The 22,500-nt window shown below is 46.9% G+C and overlaps 1 protein-coding gene across 1 annotated transcript in view; it reads right to left on the reverse strand.

Moving 5' to 3' along the window:
* Window positions 1–17,083, reverse strand: part of cand1 (cullin-associated and neddylation-dissociated 1) — an 18,783-nt gene extending 1,700 nt beyond the window's left edge. Inside the window, exons 1-24 of the mRNA XM_083934896.1 lie at window positions 16,800–17,083; window positions 14,453–14,528; window positions 14,215–14,282; window positions 13,978–14,132; window positions 13,363–13,486; window positions 12,107–12,194; window positions 11,226–11,394; window positions 11,018–11,123; window positions 10,789–10,934; window positions 10,505–10,656; window positions 8,187–8,327; window positions 7,163–7,304; window positions 6,162–6,370; window positions 5,903–6,071; window positions 5,713–5,802; window positions 5,247–5,400; window positions 4,919–5,156; window positions 4,647–4,835; window positions 4,320–4,463; window positions 3,331–3,643; window positions 3,114–3,209; window positions 574–743; window positions 250–414; window positions 57–164 (exon numbers count right to left, since the gene is read on the reverse strand). Of these exons, the coding sequence (XP_083791022.1) occupies window positions 57–164; window positions 250–414; window positions 574–743; window positions 3,114–3,209; window positions 3,331–3,643; window positions 4,320–4,463; window positions 4,647–4,835; window positions 4,919–5,156; window positions 5,247–5,400; window positions 5,713–5,802; window positions 5,903–6,071; window positions 6,162–6,370; window positions 7,163–7,304; window positions 8,187–8,327; window positions 10,505–10,656; window positions 10,789–10,934; window positions 11,018–11,123; window positions 11,226–11,394; window positions 12,107–12,194; window positions 13,363–13,486; window positions 13,978–14,132; window positions 14,215–14,282; window positions 14,453–14,528; window positions 16,800–16,867 (3,480 nt within the window). The 5' untranslated portion in view covers window positions 16,868–17,083. The remainder of the gene's footprint in view (window positions 1–56; window positions 165–249; window positions 415–573; window positions 744–3,113; window positions 3,210–3,330; window positions 3,644–4,319; window positions 4,464–4,646; window positions 4,836–4,918; window positions 5,157–5,246; window positions 5,401–5,712; window positions 5,803–5,902; window positions 6,072–6,161; window positions 6,371–7,162; window positions 7,305–8,186; window positions 8,328–10,504; window positions 10,657–10,788; window positions 10,935–11,017; window positions 11,124–11,225; window positions 11,395–12,106; window positions 12,195–13,362; window positions 13,487–13,977; window positions 14,133–14,214; window positions 14,283–14,452; window positions 14,529–16,799) is intronic.
* Window positions 17,084–22,500: the final 5,417 nt, after the last annotated feature.

A 22,500-nucleotide genomic window follows, 5' to 3' on the forward strand; every position in this document is an offset into this window, starting at 1 on the left:
AGGTGTGTGTGTGTGTGTGTGTGTGTGTGTGTGTGTGTGTGTGTGTGTGTGTGTACCTTGGTGGTGCAGGTGGCTCTCAGCGGCTCCACCAGTCTGTCGAGCCGCTGCAGAACGGCGCTGGGACACAGAGACGAGAGCCGCGCCAGCATCAGGAAGGTCAGCATCTGAAAGGACGACAGCGTCAGAGGGTCGACACTAAGGGAAGCGTTGGGGGCGGCGGCGGCGGCGGTGTGGCGTGCGGACACTCACCTTGATGTCGTAGTGGTCCTTGAGGCCGTCCTCCACGTGGTTGAGGAAGGTGAAGATGTCGAGTCGGTCCAGGCAGCTGTCCAGCAGAGTGTACATGCACTCGAACGCAGCCTTCCTCAGGTCCAACCCGTCGTCCACCGTGTGTTTGAACGGCCCCATCTCCACCTGCGCACACACACACACGCACACACACACACACACACACACACACACACACACACACACACACACACACACACACACACACACACACACGCGGTCACACACCCGTCTGCCCTGCGCTGCACCCGTGTGACCCCCTAACCCCTCGCGGGCGCCGCTCACCTCTCGGATCAGCTCCTTCCTGACTTTGGTCTCGTTGTACAGCTGCGGCAGAACCGAGTCCAGCAGCTCTCGGATCAGACTGGGTTTGTTGTGAGCGGCCGAGTTAAACGTTACCAAGGCGACGCGGCGCACGTTCAGGTCCGGGTCCTCCAGCGTCTTCAGGAAGTCGCCTGAGGAGAGAAAGACGGCTCAGTTTGAACGGGACGTCTGCGTCTCTCTGAGGGGACGCCTGCGTTTCTCTGAGGGGACGTCGGCGTCTCTCTGAGGGGACGTCTGCGTCTCTCTGAGGTGACGCCTGCGTCTCTCTGAGGTGACGTCGGCGTCTCTCTGAGGTGACGCCTGCGTCTCTCTGAGGGGACGTCTGCGTCTCTCTGAGGGGACGCCTGCGTCTCTCTGAGGGGACGTCGGCGTCTCTCTGAGGTGACGTCTGCGTCTCTCTGAGGGGACGTCGGCGTCTCTCTGAGGTGACGCCTGCGTCTCTCTGAGGTGACGCCTGCGTCTCTCTGAGGGGACGTCGGCGTCTCTCTGAGGTGACGTCGGCGTCTCTCTGAGGTGACGTCGGCGTCTCTCTGAGGTGACGTCTGCGTCTCTGAGGTGACGTCTGCGTCTCTGAGGTGACGCCTGCGTCTCTCTGAGGTGACGTCTGCGTCTCTCTGAGGTGACGCCTGCGTCTCTGAGGGGACGTCGGCGTCTCTCTGAGGGGACGCCTGCGTCTCTCTGAGGGGACGTCGGCGTCTCTCTGAGGTGACGTCTGCGTCTCTCTGAGGGGACGTCGGCGTCTCTCTGAGGTGACGCCTGCGTCTCTCTGAGGTGACGCCTGCGTCTCTCTGAGGGGACGTCGGCGTCTCTCTGAGGTGACGTCGGCGTCTCTCTGAGGTGACGTCGGCGTCTCTCTGAGGTGACGTCTGCGTCTCTGAGGTGACGCCTGCGTCTCTCTGAGGTGACGTCTGCGTCTCTCTGAGGTGACGCCTGCGTCTCTGAGGGGACGTCGGCGTCTCTCTGAGGTGACGCCTGCGTCTCTCTGAGGGGACGTCGGCGTCTCTCTGAGGTGACGTCGGCGTCTCTCTGAGGTGACGCCTGCGTCTCTCTGAGGGGACGTCGGCGTCTCTCTGAGGGGACGTCGGCGTCTCTCTGAGGGGACGTCGGCGTCTCTCTGAGGTGACGCCTGCGTCTCTCTGAGGGGACGTCGGCGTCTCTCTGAGGTGACGTCGGCGTCTCTCTGAGGTGACGCCTGCGTCTCTCTGAGGGGACGTCAGCGTCTCTCTGAGGTGACGTCGGCGTCTCTCTGAGGTGACGTCGGCGTCTCTCTGAGGTGACGCCTGCGTCTCTCTGAGGTGACGTCGGCGTCTCTCTGAGGTGACGCCTGCGTCTCTCTGAGGTGACGCCTGCGTCTCTCTGAGGTGACGCCTGCGTCTCTCTGAGGTGACGTCTGCGTCTCTCTGAGGGGACGCCTGCGTCTCTCTGAGGGGACGCCTGCGTCTCTCTGAGGTGACGTCTGCGTCTCTCTGAGGGGACGCCTGCGTCTCTCTGAGGTGACGTCTGCGTCTCTCTGAGGGGACGCCTGCGTCTCTCTGAGGGGACGTCGGCGTCTCTGAAGCGTTTCTCTTTGATCTCTTCAAAGCCACCAGACTTTTTACAAAACAGGGATTTGACCTCAGAGAACGAGGAGTCACGGTTTAATTTACCTCTGCAGCCGGAAACACGACGCAAGCCCCAAGAAATAAATGTTTAAATAATTTAATACAAGAATAAATGAATAATTAAATAAATAAATGCTGAAATAAATGTTTAAATACATAAATGTGACCTCCTGCTTCATCAACACATAGAAAGAAATACGGAAATAAATAAATGTTGGTGACAAAAATGTAAATATAGATGCATTTATTTATTCATGTTCTAATTTATTTATTGATTTATTTCCACATTAATTTCTGTAATTCCTTCCACATTTCTTTTATTATGCATTTATTTATTTATTCCTACATCTATAAATTTATTTCTGTATTTATTAATGCATTTATTCATTCATTTCTGTTTTTATTTATTAATTATTTCTACATTTATCAGTTTATTTAGGCATTTATTGATTCATGTTCTAATTCATTTATTTCCACATTAATTTCTGTAATTACTTCTATATTTATTACCTCATTTATTTTCTCATGCATTTATTAATTTATTTCTACATTAATTTATTTATTTATTCATTCTTTATTTCTTTATTTAGTTTTGCATTTATTTGATTTATTTCTAAATGTATTTATTCCTACACCTATTTATTTATTTATGTATTTAATTATTCATTTTTTAATTTATTTTGACATTTATTTATAAATGCATTTATTAACTATTTCTACATTTCTTAATTTATTTCTCTATTTTTTTTCTACATTTATTTATTAATTACTGTATTTATTTCTACATTAATTTAAGCATTTATTAATTTAATTAGACATTTATTAATTGATTTCTACATTTATTTGTTTGTATTTCTGTTTTTCTGATTCAGAGACATTAAAAAACAAACGTATTCTCACCGATGCAGTTCTTCAGCAGCGGGTCGATGGGCTGCGGTTGGTCCGAGATGGTGAACTTCACCGCAGTGACCACGGAGCTCCTGGCGTACGACGAGCCTGCACACACACACGCACACACACACACGGAGACACACACGCACACACACACGGACACAGTCAGTAACCAATGAGATGCAGGTGGCAGCGTCTGAGGGGGCGGGACTTGTCGGCGCGTCACCTGACAGCAGGTATCCTTTGAGGCGCGGCAGCAGCGTCTCGGGGTCGATCAGCGTGAGTTTGCCCAGACACTCGGCGACCACGTTCCTGGTGCCCTCCTCCTGACACTCGCAGTGTTTGAGCAGCAGCGTCCACACGGACTCCACGTACGGCTTCAGCCCCGACACCGACGCCGAGCTGATGATCTCCTTGAGCGAGTGCAGCAGCAGGTACTGCCTCTTAGAGGACGAGATCTCCTGCAGCACGAAGGGCAGGTACTCCGGGAGGTTCCCCACCGCGATGCTGCCCAGAGCGTAGGACGCCGCTGACTTCACCTGAGAGACGCACGGGGGGGGAGAGAGAGAGGGGTGAGAGAGACACGGGTGAGGAGAGAGAGACACGTGAGAGAGAGGGACACACGGGCAAGGAGAGAGAGACGCACGGTCGAGGAGTAAGAGAGAGACAGGTGAGAGAGAGAGAGACATATGGTGAGAGAGAGAGACACGGGCGAGGAGAGAGAGAGACACGGGCGGGTGAGGAGAGAGAGACACAGGTAAGGAGAGAGAGACACACGGGTGAGGAGAGAGAGACACACGGGTGAGGAGAGAGAGACACACAGTGAGGAGAGAGAGACACACGGGTGAGGAGAGAGAGACACATGGGTGAGGAGAGAGAGACACACGGGCGAGGAGAGAGAGACACGGGTGAGAGAGAGAGACGGGTGAGAGAGAGAGAGACACGGGTGAGAGAGAGAGACGGGTGAGAGAGAGAGAGACACACGGGCGAGAGAGAGACACACGGGCGAGAGAGAGACACACGGTGAGGAGAGAGAGACGGGTGAGAGAGAGAGACACACAGGTGAGGAGAGAGAGATTATAGCACCTAGGTGGTGAGTTAGTGACTCTACGTTAACGGTGCACACGGGAAAAAACAGCATCGATGGTTCATTTGAGACACAATTTGCCTAAAAACACCCAGAGTTCACTTTGAGTCCCCGGGCGCCACACCGACCTCTTCGCTGGAGGAGGAGAAGGCGTCCAGGATGACCGTCTTCAGCTCGGGTTGGCTGCTCAGGTCCACGTGGTGTCCCACCTCGCCCAACGACAGCAGGGCGAGCAGTCTGATGGAGTCTGTGGAGCGGCTGTTCTTCACGTCCTGTCGGAGAGGAAGCAGTCACACGTTAGTTTCAGCGCCCGTGCACCTTCTCCGGGGTCAAAATCACACGCTTTAACGTTTAAAAGAGACGCCGTTGTGTTAAAAACAACTGAAATTGTTCCGTAGAAGAGGAAAAAGTCACTTTATCCGTTAACGTGTCGCTGCGGAGTGTTTAAGTTTCACCTGGATGAACTGTCCGACCACCGCCGGCCCCTCGTTGGGACACGCTCTGGTCAGGGCGGCGACACATTTGGCGATGGAGCAGTACGCCTGTTTGTGAGGCAGAGCGGCGCTCTGCGAGTAAACCGGACCGGTCAGCATCCTCAGCAGGTCCATGTAGCCCAGACCGGCGGTCTCCGTCGCCACCAGCGCCTGAACACACACACATAAAGATTCACCTGTGAGCGCCGTTTCGTCCAAACGTGGTCACTTGAGGCCGTGACTCCCCGTCGTACCTGGTAGAAGTCAAGCATGGCCGCCAGCGCTCCTCCCTGCAGCAGAGGGGATCGAACCAGCGCGATGAGCTGCTGGAGGATGTTCCCTCCGCTCAGCTGACCCAGCGAGGAGGGGTGAGTCACCGCCAGCGTGGACAGGAAGCTCAACGCCATCTGAGACACGTGCATGTCGCTCTCCGAGATGAGAGGCGGCAGCTCGGCCAGCACGGCGTCCACCATGACGGCGGTCACCGCGGAGCTGAAACACACACATGTTCAGATGGTGTTAATGACAGGAAGGCGCGTGTGTGGCGTTGAAGGCGGCGTTGTGTTGGCAGGCGTGCGTTACCTGTAGTTTCTGAGCAGGATGTCCAGAGCGGCCAGCGTGCACAGCTTCAGGGCTCGCTGGTTCTTACGGAGGAAGGAGGCGAGGATGGGCACGGCGTCGGGCAGAACCGGCCGCAGGTCGATCTTCAACGGAGAGCCGGCGATCAGCGTCAGAGCTGCAGAACAAACACAGTCACGACTTTATGACACATTACTGAGTGGCGTGTTCTCTGGACGCTTTTCCCGCCAAAAGTTAAAGTATCACTAATTTCAGTTAGGCCGCTTTTCCCGCCAAAAGTTTAAGTATCACTTATTTCAGTTAGGCCGCTTTTCCCGCCAAAAGTTAGAGTATTCCTAATTTGAGTAAGGCCGCCACACAGATGCAGGTTCGAGATGCTGCCGCAGTTTCCCGTAGGCGTTGCACGACAGCTCGCCACTCGCCGCCACTCGCCGCCACTCGCCGCCCTGTGCGTCGTCCACATCGTTACCTTTCACCGTCGTCAGCCTGGTGATCTCGTTCTTGAGGCGTTCTAAGAAGATCAGCAGCGTTCCAGGAAGTTCAGCGGGCAGCCGGTCACCTGCACGACCACACGGAGACAAAAAAACATTAAGTCGAGCAAACAGGAAGCTGACGTCACAGGTGACCTCACGCCGTTGTGACTGACAGGCGGTGGTTACCTAGGTTACAGATGATCTGTCCCATGCAGGAGATGGCTCGTTCTTTGACCTCCTGGTCGATGTCGGCGGCTTTCAGGCGTTTGATCGTGCAGGTGAACAGGTCGTTGATGTAAGGGGAGGGGTCGAAGCTGTCCGAGCTCTCTGATTGGCTGTCCAGAGGTCGGATCACCTGCAGGAGAGAGAAACGGTCGAATCAGCTCGTTTAAAGGTTAAAAGGTCGAAGACGTTACGGAGGAGGTTGCGAGGTCTGGAGTCTCACCTTGACGAGCTGCTGCGTGACGAGCAGAGCCTCGGAGGTGATCTTGTAAAAGGGGTCTCCCACGCACGCCACCACGGGCGGCACGAGGGCGGGGACGTGGGCGTGGAAGGCGTGAGCGGGGTGCGTGACCATGATGACGTGGAGACACGCCAAGGCGTCGATTTTGAGGTTGGAGCTGCTCGACTTGTCGTTCAGAGAGAAGATGATGCCTGACACACACAAAGAGAAGAAATGAGATAAATAAACAGCCGAGATTTTAAAGTTTTTAATTAAATAAATAAAAAAATAAATAAATGACTCTGAAAATGAATCAATATATATTTAATGTGTCAATAAATTTAAATAAAATAGGTATTAACTTGTTGATAAAATGATTTTTGCTCATGTTTATTTATTATTTTTAATTATTTATTTTGAATTAATGGAACCTGCAAAAATTCAAAGCAAATATATAAATAAATAAATGACTAAAGTAAATTATTATGACATTAATTAAACTAAAATATTTTTTTAAATAAAGGCATTTATCGGTAAAATATGATCCTTTATTTACTTTTGTATTATTTTCATACAATTTATTTACTTTCATCTTTGTTTTCTATTATTTTATTTATTGTTAAAATTAAAATTAAATAGGAAAGTTAATAAATTGAATTAATACAAAGGTAAAATTAATGTCACCTTTTAAATTTAAATATTATTTTAATATTCAATGATGTATTTATTCTTTCATTTGCAGGTTCATGAAAAATGAAAATAAACAACATTTAAAATAAATAAAAAAGGCAAAAAGTAAATAAATTAATAAATTAATTATAAAAATGAACAGACAGATATTAAATGAGTCACAGAGTGTGGTCTTTACCTACTCTGTAAAGTGTCCTGAGATAACTCTTGTTATGATATGGAACTTTAAATAAAACTGAATTGAATTGAAAATGATCTATATGTTGGACGTTTGCAGCTTGAGTCGTCCCTGGCCCCCTGGGAGCTGCTCTTACCTGGTATGAGCACGGGGATGTGGGTGGTCAGGGCTCCGGGGAGCACGTTCACCAGCTCCGTCAACATGTTGAAACAACACTGACGGGTTTTGACGCTTTTCTCCTTCAGCTGCTTGTGAAGAGCTTTCACGATCATGGGGACCTGCAGAGGACGAGAGGCGGCAACAGAGTGAGGGACGGAGAGACGGAGGGACGGAGAGACGGACGCCGCACGTTCACTGAGGCTGCAGGACGCAACAGCGACATCTGCTGCACAAACACAACCCCGGCTGAAAAGATGAAAATAAATGCCCTGAAACGCTGAATCCATCATCATCGTTTTTGTTCCTGATGATGCGTTTTTATGATTTATGAAGCGACCGCGGATCTTTTTTTATGTGTTACAAACAGAAGGTAGAGCAAACAAACGGTTCACACACCAATTATTGCTTCTTTTTTTGGTTAAATTGCTGCAATTACAGGTCAAGTTTGACATTTACGATCAATGATGGAGACAATAAAGAAGAAACTGTTTCAAAAAGCAATCACATAAATATTCAAGTTGAAAACAAAATTGAGATTTCTAAAAAAAAGTGACGCTTTTTACAGAATACGACAAACCACTGTGGCTTTTTGAGCATGTTTTTATATTTATTTAATAAATTATTTTCTAAAACACAACGTCTGCAGCAGTGCGATAAATCCCCCTTTGACTGAAACACAATCATTTGTTTCATTTAAATCATCTCCACTTCCTCTCATTTTAAACATCTTTCGGATACTTTCAGGAAATAACAGATTTTTGATTTTAACAACATGATTTGAGGCGTTTCAAAGTCGTTTAAATCTATGAATTTAATTAAGTTTTTATTTGACAGGTGATTTTGTTGCTTCATGTATTGCAGTTTTATTATAATTCGTACAGGTCGCTTTGAAGTTTAAAATCTGGATTCTTGGATATTTTTTCCAGTCTACATCCATTACAGACGGTACAGCGTAAGTGATACACCTTCATTCATAAATACGTCTTTATTCATTACGTTACCTGGCTCTGCAGCATGGTTAGCGGTGTGTCTCCCTGCTCCATGGCGTCTGGATCGGCCAACCAGCTCTGAGCCGGTCTGGTCTGTTTAAGCAGCGACAGGTAGGCGTGGAAAACATCCGCCTTCACGTTCTCCTCCCTCTCCTACAGACAGACGGGCAGGTCCAGTCAGATTAATAGGTATGAATTACAGAGAGCAGATCAATATGTTCAGTTTTGTCTGGCGACCAGGCATAGTTCAAGAAAACCAACAGGTAAGGATAGTCCCGAACCAACAGGTAAGGATAGTCCCGAACCACAGGTAAGGATAGTCTCGAACCAACAGGTAAGGATAGTCCCGAACCAACAGGTAGGGATAGTCCCGAACCTCAGGTAAGGATAGTCTCGAACCAACAGGTAGGGATAGTCCCGAACCTCAGGTAAGGATAGTCTCGAACCAACAGGTAGGGATAGTCCCGAACCACAGGTAGGGATAGTCCCGAACTAACAGTTAAGGATAGTCTCGAACCAACAGGTAAGGAAAGTCCCGAACCAACAGGTAAGGAAAGTCCCGAACCAACAGTTAAGGATAGTCCCGAAACACAGGTAGGGATAGTCCCGAACCAACAGTTAAGGATAGTCTTGAACCAACAGGTAGGGATAGTCCCGAACCTCAGGTAAGGATAGTCTCGAACCAACAGGTAGGGATAGTCCCGAACCTCAGGTAAGGATAGTCTCGAACCAACAGGTAGGGATAGTCTCGAACCAACAGGTAGGGATAGTCTCGAACCACAGGTAGGGATAGTCCCGAACCAACAGGTAAGGATAGTCTTGAACCAACAGGTAAGGATAGTCCCGAACCACAGGTAAGGATAGTCCCGAACCACAGGTAAGGATAGTCCCGAACCACAGGTAGCGATAGTCCCGAACTACAGGTAAGAACAGTCTCGAACCAACAGTTAAGGATAGTCCCGAACCACAGGTAGGGATAGTCCCGAACCACAGGTAGGGATAGTCCCGAACCACAGGTAGGGATAGTCCCGAACCACAGGTTGGGATAGTCCCGAACCACAGGTTGGGATAGTCCGGAACCACAGGTAAGGATAGTCTCGAACCAACAGGGAGGGATAGTCTCGAACCACAGGTAGGGATAGTCCCGAACCAACAGGTAAGGATAGTCTTGAACCAACAGGTAAGGATAGTCCCGAACCACAGGTAAGGATAGTCCCGAACCACAGGTAAGGATAGTCCCGAACCACAGGTAGCGATAGTCCCGAACCAACAGGTAGGGATAGTCTCGAACCAACAGGTAGGGATAGTCTCGAACCAACAGGTAGGGATAGTCTCGAACCAACAGGTAGGGATAGTCTCAAACCAACAGGTAGGGATAGTCTCAAACCAACAGGTAGGGATAGTCTCGAACCAACAGGTAAGGATAGTCTCGAACCAACAGGTAGGGATAGTCTCGAACCAACAGGTAGGGATAGTCTCGAACCAACAGGTAGGGATAGTCTCGAACCAACAAGTAGGGATAGTCTCGAACCAACAGGTAAGGATAGTCTCGAACCAACAGGTAAGGATAGTCCCGAACCACGGGTAGGGATAGTCCCAAACCCAAGGTAAGGATAGTCCCAAACCCAAGGTAAGGATAGTCCCAAACCCAAGGTAGGGATAGTCCCGAACCACAAGTAAGGATAGTCCTGAACCACAGGTAGGGATAGTCCCGAACCACAAGTAGGGATAGTCCCAAACCACAGGTAAGGATAGTCCCGAACCACAGGTATGGATAGTCCCCAAACCACAGGTAGGGATAGTCTCGAACCAACAGGTAGGGATAGTCTCGAACCAACAGGTAAGGATAGTCCCGAAACTCAGGTAGGGATAGTCCCGAACCACAAATAAGGATTGGGCCTATTAACAGGCAGGGATAGTCCTGATTCACACGCAAACATTTGCTCAATTTTTAGGAGGATGTATTACATCAAATCAATAGTCAGAGTATTCCAAACGATAGGTAGAGATTGGTCCATTTAGTAAAGATAGGGGTAAGCCCGATCTACTGGTAGGTAGGTAATGTTGGAGGCTATTTTGTAATCGAACATAGTCCCATGGATTGGTAAAAATGACTTCAATAAAGAGGGAGCACTTTCATTGACGGGTACAACGTGCCGCTCTAAAGTAATTAGTCCGTGCAGACTACTTCTCCTACTAAACTCAAGGACAAGGAAGAATAGTTTTGCTGCTGCTGTCAAAAGAAGTTAATCCGATCTTGGTGATGAGGAGAAAAAAGCAAAGCATCAGAGTGAGGAGGTGATGTGGCAGTGAGCAGAGTGTGACGGTACCTTGAAGCGACAGACGAGCGCCGGAGAGACGGAGCGATAAAACTCTGGCAGCATCTCATGACGAGTTGACACGACAGCGTCCAAACACTTGGCGGCCGCCCGTCGAACCTTCCAGCTCATGTCGTCATCGTCACTGTATTCATCATCACTTCCTGGACACAGAAAGATGAGTTGGCATTATCAAACACTGCAGGGTGGAAACCCTGAAACATATTTTATCAATCAGCACAAATGCTCGATGCTTCTGACAGTTTGTTAACTTGCGTTGACGTGTGATTCCGTACCTTGGTAGTCTTCATCGTTCTGCTCGGCGTCCATGGCGTTATCGTCCTCGTCTTCATCGTCAAAGTTGTAGTTGGGGTCGTAGGTTAGGTAGCGCAGGCAGATGGAGATGACCGTGGGAACGTGGGGGTAAACTTCTTTAGGACACCTGTGAAAAGAAAAACACATTAAACCAGAACGACTACAACCATGACATGACCATGATATTGGCAGTATCAGGGTGCGTAATACCTCCTAACAAAGGACTCAAAGGCCTGGATGCAGTACTCTCGGAGCTCGTCGTCGTCAACGTTACAAAACTTCACGACCAAAGGGATGATCTTCTCCAGATACTCTCCTAATAAACCGACAGGGCAGAAGGTTAGAGGAACACTTGTAAAGAGCCCATTCTTGCGATAATACCGATACGTTCTGGAGATTAACACCATGTTTGTCTCACCGATCCTGTGTCCAGCCTGTCTGCTGATGGCGGCCGTGCACTGGATGTAGGTTCTGGTGGTTGACATGTTGTCGTTCCTCCCCAGCTCCGTCAGAAGGTGCTCGATCAGATCGATGAAGACCAGATTCCCACAGGACATAACCAAGTGACCCAGAGCCATGATGGTCCTCTGAAACATACAGACATGATGACGCACGCACGCTTCCTGAAACGATGTTGTGCGTATAATCGTATCGTCCCCATTATATAAGACGACCCTCCTTTTTTAAGAATCATTTTCGGAAAAAGATTTTTAGAAGAGCAAATCTTGTTTTAAGTGGAATTCTGCCGCTAAATCATCCCATGGTCGTCTTTCGGCGCTGACATACATCAAATAAGCCATGGAGTTTTTTTTTCGTGTGTAAACTATTAACAGAGATAACCTGGAGAGTTGCTAACAGGCGGACGTGGCTAACAGTGATTAGCTCAGGGCAGCACGGTGAAGGCATTCAAAGGTCTTTTTTAACCATTAATGCTGCTGAAAATAACATCAAACCTCTGCAGCAGCATGAGAAGAGTCCCTACACACACAACAAAGCAGCAATGGGCTCCTTCCACTGTAATGGACTTTACTATGAGAGGAGCTGGTACAGGGGCCAGTAGGTAAGTCTTTAAAACACTCTTTTAATAAACTCTGGGTTCAATAACGACGCTGTTGCTGCTTCGTTTAATGGTTCCCTACACTGTGACTGTGACTCAGTGACTGTGTCTACAGGCACCCTTTCTTGGCCTCTAAAATCTGAACCCCGAAAATATGAAGACCCCACTTTTTAGGCGCATTTCCAGGGGAAAAAAACACAGTCTCATATTTAGGAGAATACGGTATAAAAGGTGAGACATACCTTTCTGACAGCCAGTCTGGGGGAGGTGAGCTGAGGGAGCAGACAGCTGAGGATGGAGGGATGGAAGTTCACCAACAGACCTCCCTGTCTGCAGAGAGACAGACGTTCAGTTGGTTAATTGTTGTCCATGTTATTATTCATCTATTTTATACTGTTTATATAAGTGGATTTAAAAAGAGGCAGTGCAAATGAATAAAAACTCATGGTACAAAAGAGACTATTTTTCATCTGTAGGTGTCACAAAAGACTTCCTAGGGCGCCCTCCCACTGTGCCTCCGTCCCGTGCCCCGTGCTTTAGGGTCCTTGTCCCCCCCTCCAGGCCCGTTTGTACTCACACTACCTGGGCCTCGGAGAATGCTTCTTGCTGCCTATACGTCATCACGCCGTAACACGTCACACGCATTGATGACGTCATGGCGATGCGTGGCTTTGTTTCCAGATCTTTCCGTAGACCTCAGAGTTTTTGTGCGTCTTGTCGACTGTTTTTGAATCTTTTCATCGACCAAATCTGCAGTAAACACTCCACCTCCGCATCACACCAACGTGAACCTTTCACCGCCATTGTTTGAAATGTCCGCGCATGGTCCCTCCTTCTTTTCTCTATGTCCCAACAGGCGCACAGGAAATGACCTCAGAACTGCCGTAGGCCTCGTGTTCGTACACGTGCGCACGCTCGTGCTCGTACATGTGCAAACGTGCTTTACTAAAGCCCACCTCTCCCAAACGGGCCGTGGGCGGTCAGCTGGCCGCAGTTATGCGCGGAGCGGTTGCACTCACTCTGGTCAAACGCACTAGGCTTGACCCGAAAAACCTGTTTTGGCCCGGTGCGGAAGGACAGTGTGAGTGCGCCCTGAGAGACTTCCTATAACACACTAACGCACGGATGACATGGCATGAATACAGTTTACAGACTAGAAAAGGACACACACTTGGAAGCAGATAAAGCAGCACTGACACACATAGAATGACACTGCAAACAAACAGCAAACAAACAGAAAACAAACAGCACACATCGCAGTGGAAAAAACAAAAGATGACTTCAAAATGACTCTCTAGTGACAAGATTAGTGTCAAGCATCTTCTGTCATTAAAGTCGGCGCTGGAGCTAAATCGTGGATGACTTTGCACAACAAGCACAACTTAAAATCTGATATTATCGTTTTTTTCCGAGTCCCTGAACGCAGCATGATGCCTTCATTCTACAGAAAAAGCCCAGAGAGTCGGTCCTTGCGGTTTCAGACAGACAGGAAGTGTACCTGCAGAGCATGTCAGCCATGATGTCAAGCGCCTCCAGCTGCACGGACACGTCTTCCTGTTTGGCGATGGCGCTCGTCAGACGACCCGTTATCTTCTTGCAAACACTGGCAGCGAGAGCGGAGCCTGACAGACACAGACGAGTATTTATCATCCGAGCATTCATCCCTTTGTATTTATACCACTAAAGATGGAAGGTAATACACTAAAAATAAGGAGTATTTGGTGTATTTGTACCACAATAGAGGGGTGGTCATACACTTAAAGTAAAGTAGTATTTGTTGTATTTATACCACTTAAGAGAGGTGTTTATACACTACAATAAAGTTGTGTTTGGTGTATGTGTAACATTAAAGACAGATGGTAATATACTAACATAAAGGAGTATTTGGTGTATTTATATCACCATAGAGGGACGGTTATAGACAGAAAATACAGTAGTATTTGTACCACTAAACCCAGGTGTTTGTACACTAAAATAAAGTAGTATTCGGTGTATTTGTACCACTATAGAGGGGTGGTTATGAACTAAAAGTAAAGCAGTGTTTGGTGTATTTGTTCCATTAAAGACAGACGGTAATACACTAAAAGTAAAGTAGTGTTTGGTGTGTTTGTACCACTGGAGGCGGGCGGTAACTCTCCGATCACAGTTTTGAGTCCGATGGAGGAAATGTCTCGCAGCTGCTCTTTGTCCGACAGCATGTTGGTGCACAGAGTGTCCACGATGGTCTCCACCTGGTACTCCTTCACCTTACTGACCAGGGGCCCGAGGCTGAGGGAGAAACACACGCATCCACGGGTTAAAGAAGAACCGACACACAGCGAATCCACCGACGAGCGGGTGTCGTTTTTACCATTTCACAGCCAGATTCTGAACTTCTCCGTTCTTGTCTTCCAACAGTTTGAGAATCATCCTCACCACCTGTCAATCAACACACAACACACCAATCAGAACACAGCATCCGCGGCCTTTACACAGGAAATCGTGGTTAAGGTTGCCCCTGAAACGACGTCCAGCTACAGGAACAATCATATGAACGCTCTCTCTGTAAAGTTCACCGTAGATTCGTTCGTTCCCCGTCACAAACCCACCTTCCTCTCGCTGTCGTCGTCCAGCTTGATTGAATCTTTTTGGAGCTCCGTCATCAGGTCGTTAGTCGCCATGAACCTGCGGAGACAAAAGAGGGATTCATAACCTGTTAATCAGCTCCAGGGGGGTGAAGGCGTGTTCATCTGGACGGTACAGCTCAACAGAAAGGTAATTCAAAGTGCTTTACATAGAACATTTAAAGCATTGGGGGGAAAAAACACATAAAAGCTCATTTCAAACATAAAAAGGTTGCTGCAGTTACAGAAGTTACAGTGCAGTTTACTCCAGGTTTGTCCGCGGTGAAAGGGGAGGGGCTTAAATCATTACGTAAGTCACGCAGCTGCCGACAGGAGCTGGGTTGGTTCGTGAATGCGCGGAGCTTTCTGCAGTTAGTGCGGTCCCATGTCCGATCACGCTCGATCCCCACAAACGAACCGCACCAGAGTTCGTTTGGAAGTGGACCCAGAACACCTCCGTGTTTCTGTACGTATCCTTCAAGCTTCTGGATACGGAACGATGCGATACGGAAAAACCCTGCAGTACCACCAGAAACCGTGGGGGCATTGTCAGGAACTCATCTTCAGCCTCTTATCCTGGATCAGGTCTCGGGGGCAGCAGCTCCAGCAGGGACCCCAAACTTCCCTTTCCCGGGCCACATTAACCAGCTCTAACTGGGGGATCCTGAGGCGTTCCCAGGCCAGTGTGGAGATCTAATCTCTCCACCTGGTCCTGGGTCTTCCCCGAGGCCTCCTCCCAGCTGGACGTGCCTGGAACACTAAAAAGGCGTCTGCAGCAGCACGGAGCTGCCTGTGGACGCCGGTCTGTAAACAATGACGGGAAAAACTATCAGCAAACGCAGCAGCCCGCATCGGCCGATACGATGCACCTGAAACACGCAAATACCAACGATAATAAAGATTCTACATATTCAACCTTTGACCTCCAGACATCCAGACCTAAAATTGTGCAGAAATTATGGTTGCGGACGATACGGACGGAGCATTTTCTCGCCAGCTGACATTGGGCGTGAGCCGATGTTTGGAGCGGATATTCATTCATTCATTCATCTTCAACTGCTTATCCCAGGGACAACATGCAAACTCCACACAGAAGGGCCTTCTTTTTTGAGAGGCGACAGTGCTGACCACTACACCACTGTGTTGTCCCTCGCGACTCATAACGTCCAAAAATCTATTTTTATAAACTCACAGAAAAAGAGTCGTTGTTCCCGGCTCGTCGTCATTAAAGGAACATTTATTGGAATAAAAAAAGGTGGAATAATAACGTTAATAACCTCTATATATATATTATAGTATGTTTACAGTGTCCTTTATATATTTAAATAACTTGTATATTATATATATATATATGTTATGTTTACAGTGTCCTTTATATATTTAAATAACATATATTATAGTATGTTTACAGTGTCTTTCATGTATTTAAATAACTTGTATATTATATATATTATAGTATGTTTACAGTGTCTTTCATGTATTTAAATAACTTGTATATTATATATATTATAGTATGTTTACAGTGTCCTTTATATATTTAAATAACTTGTATATTATATATATATATATGTTATATATTATGTTATGTTTACAGTGTCCTTTATATATTTAAATAACATATATTATAGTATGTTTACAGTGTCTTTCATGTATTTAAATAACTTGTATATTATATATATTATAGTATGTTTACAGTGTCCTTCATATACTTATATAACTTGTATATTATATATGTAACTTATATATTTTGTTATGTTTACAGTGTTGTATCCAGTCACTTCCTGCTCCAGTCTGTTTACATGTTGTTGTACCTGAGTTAGATGCTACCACACCCCCACAGCATCATGCTAACGTTAGCTTCAGCACTAAAAACATCTGTCTGCGCCTCTAACTGCATAAAAACACCAATTAGCTCCTGATGCTAACTTCACATCTACACACACACACACACACACACAACCATAGCTGACATCACGCTAGCTTGCGGCACGAACAGAAGTTAGTAAGCTAGCATAGCCGGCTAGCAGCCGAGCTACCTGGTGCTATTCCCCCGCAACTCAAGCCGCCAGCTCGGCGCGATGTTCCGCCCGTTCACCGGCTTTTTTAACGTGTAGTTTGAGTTTGAACCGCTGTCAGAATCAAACCCTACCGCTGCTAGGAAGCTAACTAGCTTAGCCGCAGCGGTGTGACGATGATCAGACAGGTGGCAGGTTAGCAGTTAGCATCACAGCCCGTAGGCCTGACAGAGCCGCAGCTAGCTCTGTTTTTAACCCGGGGTGAAAACATTTGGGGCTCGAACCGTGATCCGGGACCAGGTTCGGGGTTGTTTTACCTGAAGTCTTTGTCGCTGGAGGTCATTTTCTCCAGCAGGTTGGAGATGTGGTAGGAGGCGCTCGCCATGTCTGTTAGCTGTTAGCTGCTAGCTGTTAGCCTCCTGTGTGAGTGAGTGTCTGTCCGCGGCTCCTCTGTCCGTCTGTCTGTCTCCGTGTGTGTGCGCGGGGCTCCCGGTGGTTCTGGTTCTGCGGGTTCTGTGGGTCTCGGCTCCGTTCTCGCTTTCCTACAGAGCCTGTCGCATCCCGGGGCGCGGAGTTGGGTTTGTTTGAATGGAGCTCCCGTTCTGTCTCTGCAGAGGGGCGGGGTTAGAGAGCACGGACGCGGCGGGGTCAAGGGTCACGCTTTCAGCTTCCTTCCGGTTTGAGCCAAACAGGAAGTTCCCTGAGTGTCCACTAGGGGCAGGTTTCATAACAGAGCAGGTTCCGACCGGGCTGGTTTTTAGTTTATTGGAGGTATAATATTTATATAGTGTATAATATATAATAGATGATATATAATATATAATATATAATATATATAACAATAATTATGATAATAATGCATTTTTTGTCAGGCTCATAATGGTTTTCAGGTTTTCTCTATGTTTAAATCAATCATAATAGTACTCATAATAATAATAATAATAATAGTATAAATAATATTAATACACGGTGGTGTAGTGGTTAGCACTGTCGCCTCACAGCAAGAGGGTTCCTGGTTTGAATCCTGGCTGGGGCCCTTCTGTGTGGAGTGAGCATGTTGTCCCCGTGTGTGCGTGGGTTTTCTCCGGGTTCTCCGGTTTCCTCCCACAGTCCAAAGACGTGCAGGTGTTCGGTTCATTGATGACTCTAAATCACCCGTAGGTGTGAATGGTTGTCTGTCTCTGTGCGTCTCTATGTGTCCTGTGATAGACTGGCGTCCTGTCCAGGGTGGACCCCGCCTCACGCCACATGTCAGCTGGGATCGGCTCCAGCCCCCGAGACCCCGACCCCGGGATAAGCGGTTGAAGATGACTGAATGAATGAAGTCTGCACATGTTGATTATCCGTCAGTTTCTTTTCATTCCTTCATAAAAAAAGACAAATTGTGCAGAGGACGGACGTTGACCTTGGAGCGAAGCTGAACGCTTTTCTGTCTGTTGGTGCAGAACTGAGAGACATGTTCAGCATTAGAAGAAGAAGAAGAAGAAGAAGAAGAAGAAGAAGAAGAAGAAGAAGAAGAAGAAGAAGAAGAACTGTTATGAGAGAGAATGCAGCTTTAAGTGGAGTCTCCTCCTGCTGGACATGAGAGAGAATGCAGCTTTAAGTGGAGTCTCCTCCTGCTGGACATTAGAGAGAATGCAGCTTTAAGTGGAGTCTCCTCCTGCTGGACATTAGAGAGAATGCAGCTTTAAGTGGAGTCTCCTCCTGCTGGACATTAGAGAGAATGCAGCTTTAAGTGGAGTCTCCTCCTGCTGGACATTAGAGAGAATGCAGCTTTAAGTGGAGTCTCCTCCTGCTGGACATTAGAGAGAACACAGCTTTAAGTGGATCTTCCTCCTGCTGGACATTAGAGAGAATGCAGCTTTAAGTGGAGTCTCCTCCTGCTGGACATTAGAGAGAATGCAGCTTTAAGTGGAGTCTCCTCCTGCTGGACATTAGAGAGAATGCAGCTTTAAGTGGAGTCTCCTCCTGCTGGACATTAGAGAGAATGCAGCTTTAAGTGGAGTCTCCTCTTGCTGGACATTAGAGAGAACGCAGCTTTAAGTGGAGTCTCCTCCTGCTGGACATTAGAGAGAACGCAGCTTTAAGTGGAGTCTCCTCCTGCTGGACATTAGAGAGAATGCAGCTTTAAGTGGAGTCTCCTCCTGCTGGACATTAGAGAGAATGCAGCTTTAAGTGGAGTCTCCTCCTGCTGGACATTAGAGAGAATGCAGCTTTAAGTGGAGTCTCCTCCTGCTGGACATTAGAGAGAATGCAGCTTTAAGTGGAGTCTCCTCCTGCTGGACATTAGAGAGAATGCAGCTTTAAGTGGAGTCTCCTCCTGCTGGACATTAGAGAGAATGCAGCTTTAAGTGGAGTCTCCCCCTGCTGGACATTAGAGAGAATGCAGCTTTAAGTGGACATTAGAGAGAATGCAGCTTTAGGTGTTTTTCTTCATCATAATCGTTTCCTGAAGACGACTGTAAGAGTGTCTCTGATGCAGCTGCAGCCTCATTTCATAGATTACTGTCAAACGCTGTCAACGCATTAAGACACACACACACACACACACCCCCCACACACACACACACACACACACTCACACACACTCAAAAACACACACACACACAATCGTGCATATGTCAGTGGCTGCATTATGTGTCAACAGAGAGAGCGCCTGGGGGTTTGTAAACATCCCACTCAACTGATCTGTGACTCATCACACACACACACACACACACACACACTCACACACACATACACACACACACACACACACTCTGAATGTATTCAATCAGGATGAATATACGACATCCTGAATACCCTGAATGTCTCTCCTGCATGCATGAAATTATGTGTGTGTTTTTGTGTGTGTGTGTGTTTTTGTGTGTGTGTGTGTGTGATTCATCATTAAGAAGAGGATAATGTGCTCAGTATAGCTCTTAACACACACACACACACACACACACACACACACACACACACACACTCTTTAATTCTTCAGATGTAAAAAGAGTAAAAACACGCAGAGGAACATTTACTCATCTGCACTAAAGAACAGTTTGTAGGAGAAGATGAAAAATACAATATAATATCATTTCATATATGTAAATATATAAATATATATATACATATATATTTATATATTTCATGTCATAACATATTTAATTAAAAAAAATGAAATAGAATAAAACAGCAGAGGGAAAAACAGTTTGTATTTAAATGGTTTGATATAAAGAGCTCAGTGTGCCGTCAACAAGATTCAATTTATGCTTTTATTTTGTTTATTTTATTTATTTATTTTCTGTTCATTTATTATTATTTTAATTAGTTATTTTTCTTTGTTTGTTTATTTATTTATTATTATTTGAATTAGTTATTTTTTATTATTTAATCATTTATGTTTCTTAATTTATTTATTATTATTTTAATTTTTATGTATTTATATGTTTTACATGTCGACTGGTGTAACGTCATGAAAGGAGTTCACTGTGCTGTCAACTAGACAATGGTTTTTCATTTTCATTTCATTTTTATTTTATTTTTTTATTTATTTATATTTTTTATTCTTTTAATTACAAAATGACACAAAACACATAAGTAGTAACAGGAAGTGACAGGAAGTAACAGGAAGTAACAGGAAGTGACAGGAAGTAACAGGAAGTCACAGGAAGTCACAGGAAGTAACAGGAAGTAACATGAAGTGACAGGAAGTGAGGGGTAAAGGCAGTGAAAGTCTCTGGTTGCTCTGAGGTGGAAACACTCAGGGACGTGTTCCTCAGACGCAGCCGGCGGCTCACGTCACAGCTTAAAGGACAATGATCATTATATTTATTATGATTATTACATGATTATTGAGTGTGTGTGTGTGTGTGCAGGATCCACCCTGAGTGTGTGTGTGTGTGCACGATCCACCCTGAGTGTGTGTGTGTGTGTGTGTGTGTGTGTCTGCAGGATCCACCCTGAGTGTGTGTGTGTGTGTGTGCGCGTGTGTGTGTCTGCAGGATCCACCCTGAGTGTGTGTGTGTGTGCAGGATCCACCCTGAGTGATGTGTGTGTGTGTGTGTGTGTGTGTGTGTGTGTGTGTGTGTGTGTGTGTGTGTGTGTGCAGGATCCACCCTGAGTGTGTGTGTGTGTGTGTGTGTGTGTGTGTCTCCATATTGAGGTCAGTGTTTTTGTCTCGCAGCCTGCAGAGACTCATCCTTCCACTCCACTGCGTCGCCTTCCTCCGTCCCTCCTCCACCCGTCTGAGTCTCTCTCCTCCGTCCCTCCTCCAGTCCCCAGACCCCAGACTCCAGACTCCAGACCCCAGACCTCAGACCCCAGTCCCCAGACTCCAGACTCCAGACCCCAGTCCCCAGACTCCAGACTCCAGACCCCAGACCTCAGACCCCAGACCCCAGACTCCAGACTCCAGACTCCAGACCCCAGACTCCCGTCACCGTCCCTCCAGACAACACTTTGTTTACTTATTTACATCCCAGAAGACAAACAGACCAATGACATTTGTGTTTACTGACGCTGGTGGAAAGTTACATTTACAAAGAGACACAAAACGACCACATAGAGACACAAAACGACTACAAAGAGACACAAAACAACCACAAAGAGACCCACAAAAAATAAAAAAAGACACAAAACAACCACAAAGAGACACAAAACGACCACAACAAGACACAAAACGACCACAAAGAGACACAAACCAACTACAAAGAGACACAAAACAACTACAAAGAGACACAAAACAACCACAAAGAGACACAAAACAACCACAAAGAGACACAAAACGACCACAAAGGGACACACAACAACCACAAAGAGACACAAATCAACTACAAAGAGACACAAAACAACTACAGAGAGACACACAACGACCACAAAGAGACACAAAACGACCACAAAGAGACACAAAACAACCACAAAGAGACACAAAACAACTACAAAGAGACACAAAACAACTACAAAGAGACAAACCACCACAAAGAGACACACAACTGCTACAAAGAGACACAAAACGACCACAAAGAGACACACAATTGCTGCAAACACACACACACACACACACACACACACACACACACACACACACACACACACGTCCCTGAGTGTGACTGTGCAGCGTGTTAAAGAGTCGGAGCGGCCCTTTAACCCGGCTGGGTGGGGTCGGGGGGGAATTCCTCAGAGCGAGTCGGGGCAGGAGCCGCTCTTCAGACGAGTGTGTGGTTTCCACCTTATTGTGTCTGCAGCGTCGTTCTCGTTGCTGTGGATCATCGTTTGTGTTCTTATTAACAGACAAATGCGTTTTAATGCTAAACTCTATCGACCTCGAGCGTTCACTTTATGACAAATGTATAAGTTTAATATAGTTTTGACATAAAGTGGCTTTAAACATATCATTATGTTTCTGTGAGACATGGACGTTATGAAGTCTCATCTCATCTTCAGCCTCTGATCCTGGATCAGGTCTCAGGGGCAGCAGCTCCAGCAGGGGACCCCAAACTTCCCTTTCCCGGGCCACATTAACCAGCTCTAACTGGGGGATCCTGAGGCGTTCCCAGGCCAGTGTGGAGATCTAATCTCTCCACCTGGTCCTGGGTCTTCCCCGAGGCCTCCTCCCTGCTGGACGTGCCTGGATCTGGAAATTAAAAACATTTGTGTTTACGGACGCTGGTGGAAAGTTATACTTACCAAGTTTTACAAGTTCTGTATTTAGGAAAGTGGGACACGACCCCCGAGCCGACATTTAAAGATGGCCGCCCCCGTGGTAAACAGGAAGTTAGCTCCTCCTACAAAGAGACTCAAAGAGACACAAAACAACAACAAAGAGACACAAAACAACAACAAAGAGACACAAAACAACTACGAAGAGACACAAAATTACTACAATGCGTGGCTTTGTTTCCAGATCTTTCCGTAGACCTCGGAGTTTTTGTGCGTCTTGTCGACTGTTTTTGAATCTTTTCATCGACCAAATCTGCAGTAAACACTCCACCTCCGCATCACACCAACGTGAACCTTTCACCGCCATTGTTTGAAATG

Source organism: Echiichthys vipera, assembly GCF_963691815.1.
Source record: "Echiichthys vipera genome assembly, chromosome: 20".
NCBI lineage: Eukaryota > Metazoa > Chordata > Actinopteri > Perciformes > Trachinidae > Echiichthys > Echiichthys vipera.